The sequence below is a fragment of the Trypanosoma conorhini genome, assembly GCF_003719485.1.
Source record: "Trypanosoma conorhini strain 025E chromosome Unknown Tco_14.4_contig_00547, whole genome shotgun sequence".
NCBI lineage: Eukaryota > Euglenozoa > Kinetoplastea > Trypanosomatida > Trypanosomatidae > Trypanosoma > Trypanosoma conorhini.
This window is the reverse complement of record NW_021704631.1, coordinates 1-998: the sequence shown is the minus strand read 5'-3', so window position 1 is coordinate 998 and position 998 is coordinate 1. Positions and strand designations below refer to the sequence as shown.

General features: G+C 63.5%; 1 protein-coding gene across 1 annotated transcript; it reads right to left on the bottom strand.

Moving 5' to 3' along the window:
- Positions 1–2: 2 nt before the first annotated feature.
- Positions 3–998, bottom strand: Tco025E_07262 (myosin heavy chain; the record flags this gene model as incomplete). Its single annotated transcript, XM_029374128.1, has 1 exon — positions 3–998. A coding segment is annotated over one exon (996 nt), but the record flags the coding sequence as incomplete, so codon positions are not given.

Below are 998 nucleotides of genomic sequence, written 5' to 3'. Positions count from 1 at the left end.
TCCGCCAGCTTCCCGTTCTGGGCCTCCTTCTCTGCGAGGTCCTCCGCCAGCTTCCCGTTCTCGGCCTCCTTCTCTGCGAGGTCCTCCGCCAGCTTCCCGTTCTCGGCCTCCTTCTCTGCGAGGTCCTCCGCCAGCTTCCCGTTCTCGGCCTCCTTCTCTGCGAGGTCCAGTTCTAACTGGTCGTTGAGTGCACGTGCTTTGCTGAACTCCCCAAGCGTGACGCTGTAGAGGGGCTCACTGCGAAGTACCTCGGGCTCCATTGGGTCCTCGTTGCTTGCCGGCTTTGTCTGTGGCGGTGCACTGTGGCACAGGTCGGGGTCCGACAGTCTCGCATTGATGCGGGCAATGCGCATCTCTCGGTGTGCTGCCAGCTCCGCTTGCATTGCGGCTCGGGCTTCATCATGGTCAGCGCGCAGCTGTTGCAGCTGCTGTTGATTTTCCTCCCCCATGGCACGTAGCGCCCCTTGCGTCGTGGCCATCAGCTTGTCCGCCTTATCACGTTCTTCCCGCGCCTCCGCTTCGGCCGAGGCCAGACGCGACTCCAGCTCACTCAACTTCGTCAGTGCGGCCGCGTTAGCGTCCCTCAGCTCGGCGTTCTTTGCAGCAAGCAGTGCAAGCAGGGCGGCATTCTCACCCTCCAGCGCCTTGAACTGGACAAGAGCCTCCGCCAGCTCGCCCTCCAGCACATCAACCTCCTCCGCAGCAGCAACCTCTCTTGCCGCCGCAAGCTCCTCCAGCTCACGACAGCGGCTACGCACACTCTCCAACGACTTGCCGACGTCAGTCTGCAGCCCCTCAAGGTGAACATCCTTCGCTGCGAGTGCCTCCGCCAGCTTCCCGTTCTCGGCCTCCTTCACTGCGAGGTCCTCCGCCAGCTTCCCGTTCTCGGCCTCCTTCTCTGCGAGGTCCTCCGCCAGCTTCCCGTTCTCGGCCTCCTTCTCTGCGAGGTCCTCCGCCAGCTTCCCGTTCTCGGCCTCCTTCTCTGCGAGGTCCAGTTC